The following is a 16,090-nucleotide window of genomic DNA, read 5'->3' as shown; positions in this document are numbered from 1 at the left end:
CCGAGAGGAAAGAAGGAAGAAGTTTCCTCCTGTATCTTCCATGTGAGCTTCAAAGTCTATGGGTATAAGTGATTCATTTGCCGCGTTGGAAATTCGCTGATTGCTGTCAGTCATTCCGATCGTGGGGTGAATGCGAGAGTCCGCGCCCGACGGTGGGCCGACGACCGCAGCGCCGCCTATGACTCTTCTACGGAGAACCCGTCGGGTATCGGTCAACCCCGGCAAACCGCTCATATACAGGCACATTGAGCGTTCGAAATCGTAGGAAAACCCGATGTTGCTACCGTGAGTACTTCAAGGCGCCCGAAAGACTTATAGAAATCCCGCTCAGCTATCCAAGTCCCTGAGCGTCTCGGGAGAGAGGGCTCCGAGGTCGAGCCCGATCTGTGATTTGGTTCGGAAGCCCGTCGAGGAGCAGGTGGCGCATCGAGCTCTGGGTGTAGGACTGGCTTTGCCCACCATTGCTAGGTATCGCTTCTCGGCCTTTTGGCTAAGATCAAAGTGTAGTATCTGTTCTTATCAGCTTAATATCTGATACGGGGGACATCGTCCCCCAAGATATTAAACTATTTTTTGGGACAGGGCTGAGTGCTCGGGGCTTGCTCCACCTCGGCCGCGGGTTGGCCTGGTATTGCACTACATCCAGGATCGGCCCACCTCTTAAAGAAACCAAAAGTATGACAAGGTAATCGCGCACCGTGCGGACTTCCTTCTTAGCGAGAACGGAGGTACTCGTGAATGACATCCACTAAGCTGCGAGCCGAGCCCCAGTGAGAATGGCGCCTTGTCTCCACTCGGAGAATTTCTGACATTCAGATCAAGACAGCTTCCGCGTCATTCTAGATGGACCATGTCATCTTTCTGGATCATCGACGAAGCAGCAAGCTGAGCAGCGGAAGAGCAGACCTACTTCTGAAAGAGGAATTGTTCGCCATCTCGACAGAGTTTGCTGCCATCCCCGGAGATGATGATCCAAAGAAAGGCAAAAGTAAACGGTCCTGTCCAGAGTTCGCTGACGCAACAGCCGACTGGCAATCAGATGCAACCATCGAGAAGAAATTGAGGGACTTCGTGAAATCCAAACCAGAGCTCTTTGTTTCGGAGCCTCAGCGTGATTCAGACAGATTGAACATGGCAGCGAAAGCTGCAGCTGCGAGCTGTCCCTCAGCTTTCTTCTTTCAAGGATGCGAGTCTACTACTTTCGCCGAAGTCTCGGGACGTTCCGAGACCCTCATTTTCCAAAAGCGGGAGTTCATACTGCCTCCGATGTCTCGTGGCATTCTTGGTTCCCTCGATGTTGACCTCACCACCCCGAAGCTCTTGGAAGCCGCCGAGGATTTATACGGGAGTGAAGGCAAATACGACATTATCGTCATGGACCCTCCTTGGATGAACAAATCCGTGAAAAGACAACGGCGCTACATGACTGAATCTGCTGAAGATATACTTTCTCGGGTACCGATCCCAAATCTCCTCCACGACGATGGTTTGCTCGTCGTTTGGTACACACACAACGAGCGACACTATCGTCAGTTGAAAGATCATTTGGCTCATTGGAATTTGCGGATCCTCGCCAACTGGACCTGGTTAAAAGTGACTACCTCTGGGAAAGAAATCTGCCCCTTCGGACGTAATTTCAAGAAGCCGTACGAGCATCTATTGCTAGCGGCCAGACCTGACGCTACGTTCTCAGCAAAAAGCATCGAGAGCGACCAGCTGATTCTGGTCTCCGTTCCGAGTGCGGTGCACTCCCACAAACCGAACTTGGACGAAGTCTTGGATATTATCTTCGGAGCGAATTGGAATAAGCCACGGCGTTTGGAATTATTCGCTCGAGCCTTGAAGTCGAATTGGGTTTGCGCGGGAAACGAAGTCATCAAACTGCAGAGTCGAAATCTCTTCAGCTCAGAAATATTGACATAATTGTTATGGCCCCACAGTAATCAATAATCCTTCGTGAGCTTGGATCACGGATGATGGATCAAATACATAATGTGAAGAACTCCCTGACTGTGACGTGGGAAGCCGCTTCGCGAGACTTTCTGCCTTTCGCTCCACAACCCCCGATGAACGACAAGATTGTTTCAAGTTCCATGAACATTTATAAATAAATATTTGCTCATTAAATAATATTCGGAAACGTCACGCTATACATTCTCGATCAAGCACTGATCGAGTTCTTGGCGAAGTGGCTGAGGTTCAGAAGTACGGGATGAATGAGGGACAAAACTTCGTATTCTCGCTTATCACCTTGTATGATCAGATTTGTGTAGGTGTGCTTCAGCCGGAGGCCAATCTGAAATTTTCAAGAACTTGATCGCTTCTGTCCAGGTAACCGAAACAAGCTTCCCATTCGCTGCGTCATGAGCGCTTTCGATACTCTCACATCTTCGGTATCTCTTACCGCAACGTTTTCAGCTTGTTTCGGAGTAATTTGCATTTTGATCCCGAGCTTATTCAGACGCTTGAAAGTCACGACGCTAGAAACGAGAAATCGGATCATCCAGTAGACATCATGAAATGTGATGTGGGAAACCTCGGGTCAAGGTAGGGAAATCGGAGGGAGCAATTCGACAATAACCTTTTATCGTTCCTGTCATCCATCTTGTCTGCCGGATCATCGTATTCGGCAGTATCATCCTTCGCAGGCAGGTAGAGGGTTCCTTTTGGTAGTTGTGGGGAGCACGTTACTTCTGGGAAGAGGAGTCCCGAGCCGGAAGGCGTATTGGCCTCTTCCATCGGCAAGAGCTCAACCGCAACTTCGTGCGACGTCGGATTGGTCAGAGTCAGCTCTATGGTAACCTCTCGTCCCGCAATCAGGTTGGGAACCTGCTTCACCCGAACGTATGGGATGTGGTAGTAGGCTGACAGCTGGATCTTGAACTTCACCGATCCAGGGTTGTATTCGGACTTGCGAAGAGAGTGACCGCACTCCTTACATCTGGAACGAGCACCGATATTGCGGAGACTGTTCCGCATGGTGACGATGCGTCAGCGCAGCACTTGCACCGAGTACTCACCTTTGAGACTTCTTGGTGAGCAACTTGAGGTTCCTCATTTTCAGCATGCTCATTTTCTCTGGTTGAATGTCGGGATTACTCAAGCGCATCCGTATGTTCGTAACTTCGTCGATATTCAGTTCCTCTAGGAAATCGCTAGGTAGGTCATCCACGACCTCGCTCGCTTTCGACGCGAAACATTCCGCCGCCACTTTCTGGGACTCCCTACAAGGGTTGGATCGATGTAAATATCAGGTCGACGGACTTGGATCGCTCCATCCGGTTTGATGCCATTTCTCGCGGTTCGAGACTCACTTTCTCGGCGTCACTTGCAGACTCATGTACTTTTTAGCGGCCACGCTAGCTACTCCGTATTTATCGCTGATGTAGTAGCCACATTTCTGAGTTATTCGTTTCTTGTCTTTCTCAACTTTTTCCTGGTGTGCTACGATCCGATAATACTCGCATAATTGATGGACACGATCTTGATTCGGAGCTTCCAATCGCGGCCATCCGCCGGACTGCGTAGGTTGGTCCTCCAAAGACTGATCATGGGTGGACCACCTTAGAAGATGAAAGCTTTAGTTTGTTATCTAAACAACCGCTTCAAATCTCAGACGCTCACGTAGATATAGGTCGGGAGAAGCAAGCTCGCATAAGTAGCGGACGATTTCGGAGACCAATTTCTTCGGTGACTTTACAGGAACGCGACTCACTTGCAGGAGTTGCACATGAGATAATAAGCTTTGTTCACCACCATATTGCTCGGATCCTTCTCGGACGGAACCTGTTTGCTGGTTCCCCGGCTGTACAGCGCGATACCGCAGCACGGGCACTCGAAACAGGTCGTGCACCTACCGGCGGAAAAGTTTAGCGTTTTCATTCAGCAGAAGGAGCTGATCAGCAACGAAGACTGCATATGTCCGACGGAGTACTCACACGTTCTTCTTAACACGCGCTTCGGGAGATGTCATGAACTCCAAACAATTCGGGCAGTAGTGGGTATCGACCTAGAAAGTCAAAATCTGAATCAACGTTGATTCAAGCTCATCGAGGCAGCGTCATGTCCGAAAGTCTTCGAGTGACAGCTGATTCGCAACCCTGAAGCCTTCAAACATGAGCCTCAAGAACTTGCGCTCCGGATGGCGTTCTTACCTCATGAGAGACGCATTCGCCGCATCTCAGCTTGAAACAATGCTTGCAGTAAAATAGAACGTCCAAGGGTTTCCTCGCACCGCAAGTGCAGACATAATTGACGACTTTGGGGAAGAATATCTCCATTTTTCGCGCTCTCCGTGAATGTGACTTCCACAGCCGGGTTCGGCTCACATAGTCGGTACGCTGAGCTTCCAGCGATTTTCGCAGGCTGGTTGCCGTCGTGCAACGTCGTGAAATTTAATTTGCGAGCAGCTTTTCCAAAACTGCCCAGCCCAACACCACCACCGCTCCACACATCTGACTGTACCGGATTAGCAGACGAGAAAAATATTTAGGAGACAACGTGAGCCCATGTCGGCGGCGTTGCACGCCATAGGGGTCTCGGCGCGGGATTCAGAAGCGCTGCGACGAAAACCTCGAGAATCGAGCTCCGCTTGAGACCCGGACCCTCTCAGACCCGATGTGCTGGAATCCTTGGCAGCCGGATGCGGCGGTTCCAGAGAGCTTCATCATTTCCGTGAGATCCCTCATTTTGCGTGATTCGAAGCAGACGATTGTGATCTCTCTCCCTCCCGTCGGCTCGGAGAGGGAAAACCCACACTTTCCCCAGCATTTTAGTTCTCGGGGGGAGAGCGGGATTTTCGAAACACAGGCTGCTCAGTCGGCTTCCGAAGCGCGGCCTGAACACTACCTTGCCGGCGGCTACGTTCGATCCGGAATCACGTGTGAGTGTCGTTCGGAAAGTGACAGAAGCGCGACATTTCTCAAATGTTGATCATCTCTGAGGGGGTTTTTGTGAAGTTTTTGTGTTTGGAGTGGCGTGAAGTTCGCCCAAATTAAACTCCATCGTCAATCAGTGAAGTTCGAAAGTGTACTCAATTGGAATTACCATCAAGCTAGCTCAGCGGAGAGGGACCGAAAACAGAGCGGACCTGTCACCTTAACTTCATGAGAATCTGCAAAGGTATCTCATCATTTGCCTAATCCCAGAATTTTCAGATATCCCTATCAATCCGGTCGACTGAAGTTTCTCTGCTTCCCGCAGCCGACATTTCCTCCCGACATGAGGGTTCCTGTTGTCCAGTCCGAACACGTGTTGCTGGTTTCCAACCGTCGTCGTCTAACTCGGAGTGAAACGAGTGTTCTCTAACGATATGCAGGCGTTCATCATCTGTTTCACAAAACAAAGGGAAAGGGAGCTCGGAGGCCATGCGTCGCTCTTGACATGTGCACCAAAGTCTGCGCTACCTGACTCGAATGGAACGATTTTGAATGACGCAAACAAAACCGAGAAACTCAGCTGGTAAAGAAGGGAAGTTCTACCGCTGGAGTGTTTCAAGATCCTCTCGCTGTCCAGGCCGCTCATCCTTCCGGGAAAACTTGGGAACGGTGGAAAAATGAAATAAATTCCCTGATCAACCAACGGCAAAAAATCAACGAGACGCGGCTCAGAGGAAGAAGAACTTCAAGAGTTTGCGAGCTACGTGTCGAGAATTTCAAATGTTGATCGTCGGGGATGGCTGTCCAGCTAGCCCGTTCGCTTGCGCAGCCCTGCGCCCCGCGAAGAAGAGTTCTGCCTCGTTCAGTCAATTCGAACTTCTAAGTAGCATCTGCTGCCACGAGCATCTCGTCGACGAACATCTGACATCAGAGACTCTAATCCCTACTCCTGTGGATGATAATTCGCGAAGAATTCCCTTTCGGTGATTTGTTCTCTCCGGGAATCCATGCTCGTATCCATCGAAAGAAGATATCCAGCAGTTTCTGATCACGTAAAAGACTTTTGCTTTCCTCGACTGTTGGCATCAGCGCCGAGTCTGATCCGTACGGCATGTCTGACATTGGTCCCTGTTCGGCAGACAGAAGAAGAATTCGATTTTTTTCCTCGACCGCGCTCACTCTTTCTCCGTCGCAAACTGAAACATCCGCCTCGAGAACTCCGGATGAGGAATCTTCGGAAATACGCTTGGGGAAAGGCAGAAATTGTGAAAGATTCCAAAATGTGGAACGTTTCATAGAACCAGCGATGTACGGAAGAGTGAAGTTCTGAAACAATTATCAGACCGCTTATATGTTCGATGTACTCCACTACTTTCGTACAGACGTCCGTGACATACCTGCTGCACCGCTTGCCCGTGATGGTTAGATGAAGAGAACGAGTTTAGAATCGAGAATGGCTTGCCCAAAATATCATGCTCTGCTGGCTGCATATACAAGCAGATGGAGAGATGGACGGACGCAGCGAAGGACGTCGTCGACGACAACGACGGCGGCGGCACGACTCGACGTATGGATGATGATGCTGCTCCGCCCGCGGAGAGTAGTTTTCAAAACATGAACTCATTCCACATCATCGATGTCAGCCAAGGACATCGAAATCTCGAGGGAAATCAATACCGCCATTAACACGGAAATGGATATTTGTTCTTTTGGAAGCTGGTTCTGTGATTGCCGTCATCAACGAGAGGCTTCCCGTGCAAATCCAGCCAGGAGGAAGAGCACCGTCAGAACTGCAGCCGCAGCAGCAGGCACAGCGAGCTTTCAAACAGCGCTCTCAGCTGTGTTGAGCTCAGAAGCATGCTCGAAAGTTCAGGGGCTCCAGTCACCGAGCAAACTTCAGCGGCACAAGTGCGACTCGGAATTCCGTTTTCAGCATTACCTTCCCCCTTCATCATTGTGCGTTCGTGTGCGTGTCTTTGTGCGGATCTCTATCTGAGTCGAACAGGAATCTGACGTTTCGCCCCAGCGCCCGGCCCCCAGTCGCTGACTGAGTTCCTTCCGCGCCATCTGTCACTTCGGCCTTGTGCAGGGTGGGGTGGTGGTGAGGGTGACTCTAGAGAGCAGACGGCCTGCTTCGGCGGTAGTCGCCCGGCATCATGGTCAGCGAACAAGAATCGGCTCCTAGGTCTTCTGACAACATTCGTCAAACTGAGGGCTGCCGAGTGCGTCAAGGCTCCGCTCCGAATGAATCCTACCGTGCGTAAGGGCATGCGAGCTGTTCTAAAGTCACTGATCGTCCTTGTTCCCATCGGACCGAATTCGTTGTGGGGACGTATCTCAGCTGAGGAGTTTCCCCAGCGATATCAGCGACGAAACCAAAATACGCTGCACCACCATTGAAGAACACACTGATGCGCCGCGTGTCGATAACGGCGCGGTTCTCGGTTTTGAGCCGCAAGCGCTCCGGATTCAGAGCGAGCGAGCTGAAGAATGGAGCTCTCGTGCTGTTCGACCATATGTTGGATCACTTCTCAAATTCATCCTCGTTCTTCCGTCGTCGTCGTGCTCGCCACTGCTAATCGGGGTGTTCTGCAGCAATTTTCGCGTTTGGGCGGAATGATCCGCGAATAGAATATCACATATTGGTTTTCGCCCTTGCCCGACTGATCGTGGTCAGGACCCTGGCGGACCTCTGATGGGCTCGCGGATACATTCGGGATCTTCCGTTTCGAAGCTGAAGCTCCAAATTAAATTCTCCCCCCCCCTCCCACCGAGCGGAGGATCTCTAGCCGCACCTCTTGTACTTTCTGTTAGGACGGTGTCGAGGGCAATACACGTGCCGATAGGGAAAATACGCAGCTAAAGAGAAAGAGTTGACCTAAGCGAAGAGAAGCCACCACTATGTCCGTGCATAATTCATTACGAGCCTGAAATCTCTTTTCTGGTCCGCGCGGAGTGGTCACCCAAAAAAAAATAGAGAGAAACTTTATTTAGACCAAGTTGTCACTCTGGAACGAGGTCACGTCAGCTGCTCGAGAGCACACACGTGCTGTCGTCGGCAAATCTTCTCCCTGACGTCGCTGGCTGTCATATGCGTGTATTATTAGACATAAAGTACCTATGTTTGTTTCGGACTCTGCTCTGGATTCGGGATTCGGTGTAGCGTGTATTTCGTGTGTCGTCGTTTCCGATAACTAGGCAGGCGGGAAGCTACAACGTGACTCAATTCGAATCCTGCGCCGCTCACGGATGACGCGGTCATATTAAGACGGAGTTTACAACGAGACTGACCGAAATTTCCCCGCCAACGAGACGGACTTCTCTGTCAGAACTCTCTGTGTCTCAGAATTATCGAGGGCATTCGTTCCAACTGACGTCCTCCTTCATCTGATTCGCCCCGCGACAGCTCCGATGCAACAGAAAATGCTTGTCCGAAGAGTATCAATAAGGCGCGAGTTCTCGTTACTGTGCAAACGACCGATCCGAATTTGAATTCGACTGTATTCACATTCGATTTTTTCCCTTGGATGGATGATCCGCGCGGGGATCTCGACTCCAATTTTGACACCTTCCAAGGCAAAAGCAGAGAAGCTCTCGACTCAAGGCTCTCGCACTGAAGCCATCTGCCTAGAGCTGTGGCGGATAGCGTCATTCTCTCGGGTGACGTCAAGCACTCCTTGTCGCTGTAAAAGGGGGAACACACGTCACGGCTGAAACTAACCTCTCGTATATGAGCCGCATTACGCAATGAGGGTCGCCGTGGACACAGGAGGTCGTTCTTCACCTGAAATCATATTGGAGCTTCCTGCTCCGTATTGGTGCGGCCAGGCATCGCCGAATTCCGACGGTAGGGCAATACAGTCACGCGTCGCTCACCTACCCCACGCCCCTCTCCCCACAACCCAAACGAGAGAGTCTGATCGGCATGACTATGCATATGAAACGCATGAATGTTCTTGCGAGCGACGTACGGCTCTTTCGAAGGTAGCCATCGACTTCGATTGAGACTTTACGTTCCTCCTCCATCTTTCTGACGGAAAACATTTCGACCGTTGTTGAATATATGGTCCAAGCGCTCAGTTTCACCGACTCAACGCCAAGCGAGCACAGAATTCGCGGTCTGGAGTTGACGAGTCTATGGCGTAGCACATCACCCGTCGATATCGTGTCCACCATCATATAGACACGCCGCCCGCATCCACTCGAAATTCGTTCCCGTGGAAGGTGTACGAGAAGAAGGAAGGCCTCGTATAAGAACTCAACTTCTCGAAGGAGCTCCTCGAACGTTTCCCTCCTCCATTCTTATCGCCGCCGTCATTGTTGTTCTTGCAAGGGTGAGAAATCTTGGCTTTTTCGCGATTTTTGCTCGGCTCGCGTCTTCTGGTCCCTCGTGACCGCTCCTAGCGAGACGACCTTGTCCATGCTTGATCACAGTGTGGGCAGCATCGAACTTACCATCGTCGAACGATCCCATGGATTTTGCTGTCGGTTCCATGCTCAATACGATCCGTTCGATAATAATCGAAAGGCCCATCCGATTGGAAGGATCTCAGCGATAAGACCTACGTGCGCGACCCCAGTCGTCGTGCGAGCGGATGCACGCCGGATCGTGGGGGTTCGATGGGATCTCAGGCAGACGGCAGTAGCTCGAGGAGTAGCTCTGTCGCATTCCTGACCTTTCTCGCGCCGACGGCTACCCTCCGGGATTGTCAAAACGGAAAGTGAGTTACGGAGCTCGTATATGCAACATTGAACACATCAAAGCGGAATGTGGCTGTTATTACTTTCGTTCGCTAGTCGAACCGGAGTCAGATAGACATTCAGTCAGCCAGTTCGTCCGACCGTCCGCCTGTATGTCGGCCCGTCCGACCCTGTGTCAGTCAGAGGTTCGTTCGTTCGTTCATCCGCGCGTCCGTTCGTCGGTCGGTGGGTTGAACTACCGATCGGTCCGACGTTTCCGTTGTTTATGTTCTCTATTGTCATCACATCATTATGTGAAATGGAGCGGAATCTCCCGCGTAGACACATGTATTGCGGAAGCTCAGCCAATTCCGACAAAACGAAACCACCGTCGAGCAACACACGACTCTAAATGTTCGCCGACACCTATTCGCCGCGATCCAGTCAGTGATCCGTGACCGAAAAGCTGCAATTACGCGTAGATATGATTTTGATGGAGTCTGATCGAAGATGATCCGTCCCTCGATCAAACGTAAGCAATGGCTTGGTGCGCATATATCGTCCTGTCGCAGGACTTCTGTTGTGTCAGCAGCTTTGACCGCAGCTCTCATCAATTACGCTTTTCCGCCGCGAATCGGCGCGAACGGTATAGAGTCGAAAGGAGATCGGAGCAGATGTGTCCGATCGGGGACGTCTTCATTTGAGCTCATCCGTGGACTTCTGCCCCGATGCGACTCCGTTAAGGCAAAAGAACCGTGACCTCATCCTCATCCTTGTCGTCGTCGTCGTGGTCTCGCTCTCCATCGAGAGCCCAGAAATCAGCAGAGAAAATCTGCCGGCAGGAGATCGAATGCGGCAGAGGAGCGTCTCATCGTCACAGCTGAATTCAGCCAGTCGGGCCGGAGGACATTTTAGGTCCTTTATCTCACGGAATAAGTATCGCCATGAGTGACACGCCAGCGAATGAGGTGATGGCATCCAAGATCCAAATGGCGTGCCTCACATTATAACGAATGACTCGACGGACCAGGAGAATTCGCTTGCGTCATGACGCCACGATACGTCTCCGTCGCCACCGCCGCGCCGCCATGGAACGGCACTTACAATTACCTACTCAAAGTTTGTTCTTGGCCGGAGGATGCTTAAAATCTGCTCTGTCGCAGGGAACTTTCTCCCGACAAGCACCCGAATCGCTCGCTTTCGCGGTTCGTGCTCCATGTTGGACAGCCGATTTTGAATCAATCGTCGACAATGAAACAGCTTGGAGCACCAAGAGCCTGCAGAGTAGCGAATGATCAACGGAAGACCGCACGATGGCTGGTAGACGGTCAGACCGACCGACGGACGAACAGAAAAACGGACTTACCTACCGACGCACAAACCAGCGAGCAACAAAGCCTTCAATTTCGTTCTGTCGGCCGGTTTCCAGTTGCTGCTGCGGGTTTAAGTTCGCTTGTGGATCTTCGCGGCTCCGAAGTTCCTCCTCGTCTCAATTTGATTTGTTCGCTTTTTCATCGGCAGCGTGTTTGTGTGCGAACGTGAGCAGCTTGCCTTGAAAAAGCCGTTCAATCCACACGAGCTGCACGATCGCTGATTTAGCCCCTCAGAACGCTATCTGACAACTGCGACGCTCTGTGGACGCCCCCTTCCTATTTTGCCTGTGAACGTCCTCTCGATGAGATCGACCCTGAGAGCAGAACTTGAAGCTTGGATCTCGAATTATTCGGATCAGAAGAAGAGAGACCTCGTTATGGATAGATACGATTGAAGAGTTTCCTTCCTGCTGAAGATGTTCATGGGAGAACCAGCAGCAGTCCCCCTGCGGGGCCGGAACGTCAGCGGACGCATTCCCCCTGGAAGCTCCCAGATAGCTCAGCCAGACGGGAGTTGATCAGGACGACCTGCGTTCTCGGCAACTTCCTCTTCTTCCGGTGACACGAACTGAAATATCGTTCGGCTGTATCCGTTCCCTCCCGCGGGCTGACTGCCGACTCCTTCGTAGGAGACAGCAAATCATCCCGATCTGACTCCAGAGTGAGCTGGCAAGGACCGAGGATCACTCCTGCGTATTTTTCCGCGGCGTCCCCGGTTCAGCCGCATTGTCCTCAGAATCGATGAAAAGAAAAAGTCGATTGCGAAATTGAGCGGAACGGTCTTTACGTGCCCCGTCCGCACATCCTCCGATAGTCGATTGTCGACCGCGAGCTCCGTCGAGTGCTCCCGAATCATGCGACGATTTGGCGTGCGTCGGTAGAGCCTCATTAGAATGGAGGAAACGACCGCCCGGGAAACCGTTTGGAAGACGCTTGAGCAGACAGTCTCGGAAAACTTTCGAGAAACTGCTCGCAACCGATAACGACGGCGGTGGAGGCAGTGGGATAGACGGTGACAGAGGCAAAATTTCCCCTCAGCCCACGTTGGTATGCGAGCCGGAGAAGTTATTGGGTTCTCGGCAGAATTCCAGATCTCTTAGACACTGGAATCCGGAGCGCTCTCGAAGAAGAAAGTTAGAGTCGCAAGTTCTGCTGGGGTCGCTGTAAGAAAAGGGGATACCAACGGCAACCGGCATTCCAATGCCTTTCAAGTTCCGTTGCGAGAATCTCGTCCCGTATCAATCATACGAGAGCGCGATAAAAGCTTCGTGCGGACGCTCCCGCTGTCAATCAGCGCCACACGAGCAGTTACGGTAGCGGTGGTGTTAACAATGTGCTTTCAATAATTAAATACTCGACAGACTGCGGAAGCGGGCGCAATTATCACTGGATGGAGGGAGAGCGGGAAAAAAAACTGAGAATTCCGGATGATGATCGGAATCTTTTGTAGATCGCGATTTCCGCATAGTCTGCGGAAAATCTGGAGAGAAAAAATGATCCGAAACATCTGGTACTTCCTCCTCCCAGCCTGTACGTACTCCTTACATGCGTGCGAGTTCGAGTGCCGGTCCCTGTCTTGGGCCAAAATGGATGGCCAAGCGCCCACTGGTTACGAGCCGACAAATCGACAGAGCTCACCAGTCTGCTCCCTTTCTACTCGGTGGGAACATGGAGAAATATAAATGGAAAAGTTCCGGCCGTCGAGAACGTCATACTCCGGAAGGTTTCCGTCTATAACGAATGGTTCGGGCTTTTTCGAATGATTAACGAAAAACAGGAGTTACGACCGCCGTCGTAGCAAACGGGCTTGGGTCGGAGATTTTTCGACGCCGAACCTTTCCGAGTCGAGATAACGCGCTTTCCCTCGAAGAATCGTTTGTGTTCCCTCAGAGGCTAAGCCGTTCGTCGAACCTCAACGTGGAAATCCTCGGCGTCTGATTATATTGCACAAACAATTTACTTTCGAAAACAAGGACTCTTATCGGATCGATGACGGTTCCTGGTGGGAAGTCTAACGGTGCGGCGATCTTGAAGAATAGCAGCTCACGAGTAAAAGTAGCAGTTAGACGAGCCGGCAGCCACAGAAGCAGATGCTGCGAGTCGTGAGGGCTACCAACCACACCCTTCTCGCGAGACGCCTTCACCGAGACCACCGGTAGACGGCGATGAGCCTCCGATTCGCGCACGAAATCCAGGCTTCTCCGCGTGTGAATAGTGTTGGATTATCATCGGTAGGCAATCATCACCGGCATTCGAAATCCATTTCAAACGTACATCCAATATCTCCGTACTTGAGGCGCACTCGAGCTTGAAATCGAATGGCGACTGCGGGGATCACGGTTTTCCGGCGACGGATGTCTTTGTCCGTTAAGAAGCTAGCTGGACATCGGATGAAGCGACCGGGTCTGCCTGCATTAGGCTCAGTTTGTCTTTATCATCTTCGGCTCTCTCGTATGTCTGTCCGCATGGCCGCTATTCCTCTTTTCCGATGGCCACGGGATGTCCGAGCCGTCGAATACTAATTCAACAGTGCGCCTCCCGCTAGTCGTGAGCTATTCCCGGCCGCTTCTTTCGCCTTGCGGGCTCTTCTAGGTACATGATGATCGGGATGATGTTCAGCCCCTCCCTCGTGAAGCGTAGAGCTCCCTTTCGCGTAGATATAACGGAGTTATATTGTGTCTTGCGTTTGGCGGCTGACAGCAGCGTGGAGGAGGGCTTCTCCCTGCTATCCCAATCTCGCTCGCTTCCTTGCCAGTTCAGTTCCAGTGTCTCCGAGGAGTCTAGAGTCAAGGAGGGGGGGGGATTGTGTGGGCGAGAAGGTCCGCCGGCGAGCTCACAATGGGAGGATCTCGCATCGCTCTTGATGCGTCGATCAATAATTAATGAGACCCCTCCATTTGCGGAAGAACAGGGGGCCCTCGGGTCATCTCAGAAAAATCGAGCTCTGCCTACCCCCGCTCCAATGGAGGGAAACTGCGAAGCACCCTGGTACCTATCATGAACAGTGTTATGGACACGTCATCGAAGGCCAAACCCCCTCTCCCCTTTCCCCGGGGATTCCTACCGGGATTCGATCCGGGATTGATCTCATTCAGGAGGAATCGCCAAGGTTCGTTATGGGTGCTCAGGTGGGCGGCTTTTCCTTCCATCTGCGAGTCGCTCATGTGCCTGAGCGGAACGGTGATACCTCCGAATAAGAATTGCATCCCTTTAACGCGTTTGTAGCTATGGAAATGCTCGAACGGTCTACTTTTCGCATTTATTCAGACGGAGCAAAAGCGAAGCGCCGAAGAGCGCGCTTCGCCTCCTAACAATCGCACAGATTTCATGCGAACGCTTCCAATCAACGTCCGTCAAACAGAAGCTTGTCTTCGTTGTGAACGGCGACTGAATCTTCCAGAGCTATCTCCGAGTGAAAGAGCTTTGCGGAAAATCGGTTTGAGAGATGATTTTTCCGCTGCATGCAGCGCTGGTCGTGAGCCGGCGTTGTGCCTAGTCGGCGGTGCTTGTTCGTCCTGGAGAAAGGTCTGGGATCACTCGGAGTTTGGAATAATGAAAAGCTATTGTGTTCTCGGGTTTCCCTATTGCTCCCTCCCATCACACCATAATGTGTTGTAAGCGTTCGTCACACGAAGAAGGGGACACCGGGCTGTCGGAGGTTTCCCGGAGGATCCAATCCTCTTCAAGACCGAGTGGACTGCTCGCATTGCATTCGGGTTCCATTCGGGGGGAAGTTGGAGATGCCAATCGAGGGATTTCTCCGGACCCACCCGCATGCATGTTCCCCCTAGCGCTCCGGGTCTGAGGGGCTCGGGACCTGCGCGGCTTCGTTCCAGGAAGACAAGCCTAACACCAGCTGGCGGCGCCGGCGCACCAATGGGGCTTTCCGGTCGGATATCCAATGTTGTAAGGCTTGAAATTCGAATAACTATCGATACCTATAGATCCGTCCAGACTCGGATTCCCATAGAGGGAAGGACGGGACTGTGGAGAATTATTGTTCATTCAAGATTTGTAGGCGAGTTCTCGGTTTTCAGTTCGGTTCTCCCGAGAAAACATTCCAGCAATGTTCAGAATCGATATCGGTTCAGCCTCTGGAGGGTGATTGGCTCGTGAAATTGAACTGCATCCTTTATCTACTGGTTATCTGAGCAGCGTCGCGTCGCTTTGCCGAATTTGCGCGGCAATAAAACACATGTAGCGAATCCATTGCATAATAACAGCGAGAACTCCAATGGATTCTCGCCCTCTCATCTGCTCCCGGAGTTCCTCTGCGCTTGGAATCAGTCCAGGGCCCCGGACGGAATTCTCTGAGGAATTCTTTGAGGAATTCTGCCATTGTACCTACAGATTGAGGAGATGGGGCCGAGGTATATTGAAGCGGGCAACTCGGGCTTGCTTCCCTGAAAAGCGTCACCCTCGCGGTTGAATTGGAGGCTGCGTTCCAGCTCACTGGGGTAAACAGACAGTGTCGAGCTTGTGTCCATCGTTGACTAGTTGATTAGGAGTCTAGGGCTCGCCGGACTTCCGAGTTGAGAGAGGCTTCAAAGAGACTTCATAACTAGTTTCGAGAGCCGACAACGTGCTATATAATATATTCAACTCTCACCGGCGGCGCCGACTCTATTGAACAGGATGCCGAGGGTTGCCAGAGACGACGAACGGTGCATTCACTCTATTCGCATCACTTTCTTCGTCGAGCATTTTCTGCTCGACCCGACAGAATTTATTGTGGCTCCGCTTCATTCCTGAGAGGCTCCCTCGTCAGCTACCTACACAGTCCGCTGGCTGGCCAGCTAACTGGCTGACTGTCCACTGAACCGACTCTCTAAAGGCTCGACTGGCCTTTCACCGGTAAATACGTGTTAACCAGAAACGTCGTTCCGATCAGAAGCTCTCTACCACCGGTATTACGCTGAGCGATGGAGACTCTCAACCCACCGGCGTTCACTTACGTCTCTTCATGTCTGTGCGTATATTTCTTTCTGCGAATATCCGCATTCGAGCCAGCCGTGTCTCTTTCCCCTCATCTCTACCCGTTTCTAGTCGTTTTCTGGAGAGAATCCCCGGTGGGGTTATGAGCGAAAATTCGCCCCCAAATCCCGAATCTCATCTTACCCCAAGCCATGAGGTATATTTCTTGATGTGACTTCATCGTCT

The 16,090-nt window shown here is 51.7% G+C and overlaps 3 protein-coding genes and 1 non-coding gene across 4 annotated transcripts in view; 3 read left to right on the top strand and 1 right to left on the bottom strand.

Moving 5' to 3' along the window:
- Positions 1-470: 470 nt before the first annotated feature.
- On the top strand, positions 471-662 carry LOC114828429 (U2 spliceosomal RNA). The gene has a single exon (XR_003777129.1). It is a non-coding gene; the product is annotated as a U2 spliceosomal RNA (small nuclear RNA).
- Positions 663-843: 181 nt separating this feature from the next.
- Mettl4 (Methyltransferase like 4) lies at positions 844-1,923 on the top strand. The gene has a single exon (XM_003747283.2). It carries the CDS (start codon positions 844-846, stop codon positions 1,921-1,923), a length of 1,080 nt encoding a protein of 359 aa, XP_003747331.2.
- A 164-nt stretch (positions 1,924-2,087) lies between these two features.
- Positions 2,088-4,449, bottom strand: DCTN4-p62 (dynactin subunit 4). Its single transcript, XM_003747237.2, has 8 exons — positions 4,155-4,449; positions 3,939-4,009; positions 3,716-3,853; positions 3,315-3,563; positions 3,021-3,224; positions 2,582-2,941; positions 2,405-2,480; positions 2,088-2,296 (listed from the first exon to the last, which is right to left on the bottom strand). Exons 1-8 carry the CDS (start codon positions 4,278-4,280, stop codon positions 2,162-2,164), a joined length of 1,359 nt encoding a protein of 452 aa, XP_003747285.2. The 5' UTR covers positions 4,281-4,449; the 3' UTR covers positions 2,088-2,161.
- Positions 4,450-4,816: 367 nt separating this feature from the next.
- Positions 4,817-16,090, top strand: part of RhoGEF3 (Rho guanine nucleotide exchange factor 3) — a 56,824-nt gene continuing 45,550 nt past the window's right edge. Inside the window, exon 1 of the mRNA XM_018640976.2 lies at positions 4,817-5,121. The gene's annotated coding sequence lies outside the window, so the exon portion shown is untranslated. The remainder of the gene's footprint in view (positions 5,122-16,090) is intronic.

This window comes from Galendromus occidentalis, unplaced genomic scaffold, assembly GCF_000255335.2.
Source record: "Galendromus occidentalis unplaced genomic scaffold, Mocc_1.1 scf7180000077515, whole genome shotgun sequence".
Lineage (NCBI taxonomy): Eukaryota > Metazoa > Arthropoda > Arachnida > Mesostigmata > Phytoseiidae > Galendromus > Galendromus occidentalis.
Note: the sequence above shows the minus strand (reverse complement) of the source record. Positions and strands in the feature narration are given on the sequence as shown.